The sequence below is a fragment of the Eurypyga helias genome, unplaced genomic scaffold (genome assembly GCF_000690775.1).
Source record: "Eurypyga helias isolate BGI_N326 unplaced genomic scaffold, ASM69077v1 scaffold19542, whole genome shotgun sequence".
NCBI classification, from domain to species: Eukaryota; Metazoa; Chordata; class Aves; order Eurypygiformes; family Eurypygidae; genus Eurypyga; species Eurypyga helias.
In genome coordinates this window covers 14,651-14,884 of record NW_010238061.1, presented here as the reverse complement: position 1 = coordinate 14,884, position 234 = coordinate 14,651, and the positions used below count along the sequence as shown (strand labels likewise).

General features: G+C 61.5%; 1 protein-coding gene across 1 annotated transcript in view; it reads left to right on the top strand.

Moving 5' to 3' along the window:
- AMOTL2 (angiomotin like 2) overlaps window positions 1-234 on the top strand; it is a 6,101-nt gene that overhangs the window by 4,792 nt on the left and 1,075 nt on the right. Inside the window, 2 exon segments of the mRNA XM_010147725.1 lie at window positions 72-231; window position 234. The exon segment at window position 234 is cut by the window's right edge and continues 114 nt beyond it. Of these exon segments, the coding sequence (XP_010146027.1) occupies window positions 72-231; window position 234 (161 nt within the window).

The following is a 234-nucleotide window of genomic DNA, read 5'->3' as shown; positions in this document are numbered from 1 at the left end:
GCCCTGGTGGGTGCTGCATCTTCCCGGCACTTCCTCATTCTCTCTTCTGGGTTCTTCTTTTGCCGCTGCAGAGACAGGTGGGCACCGCGGGTGGGGGCATGCCAGAGCTGAGTGCCCACACGCTCTCCGAGCAGCTGAGGGAGAAGGAGGAGAAGATCCTGGCCCTGGAGGCTGACATGACCAAGTGGGAGCAGAAGTACCTGGAGGAGTGCACCATGCGACAGTTTGGCCTGG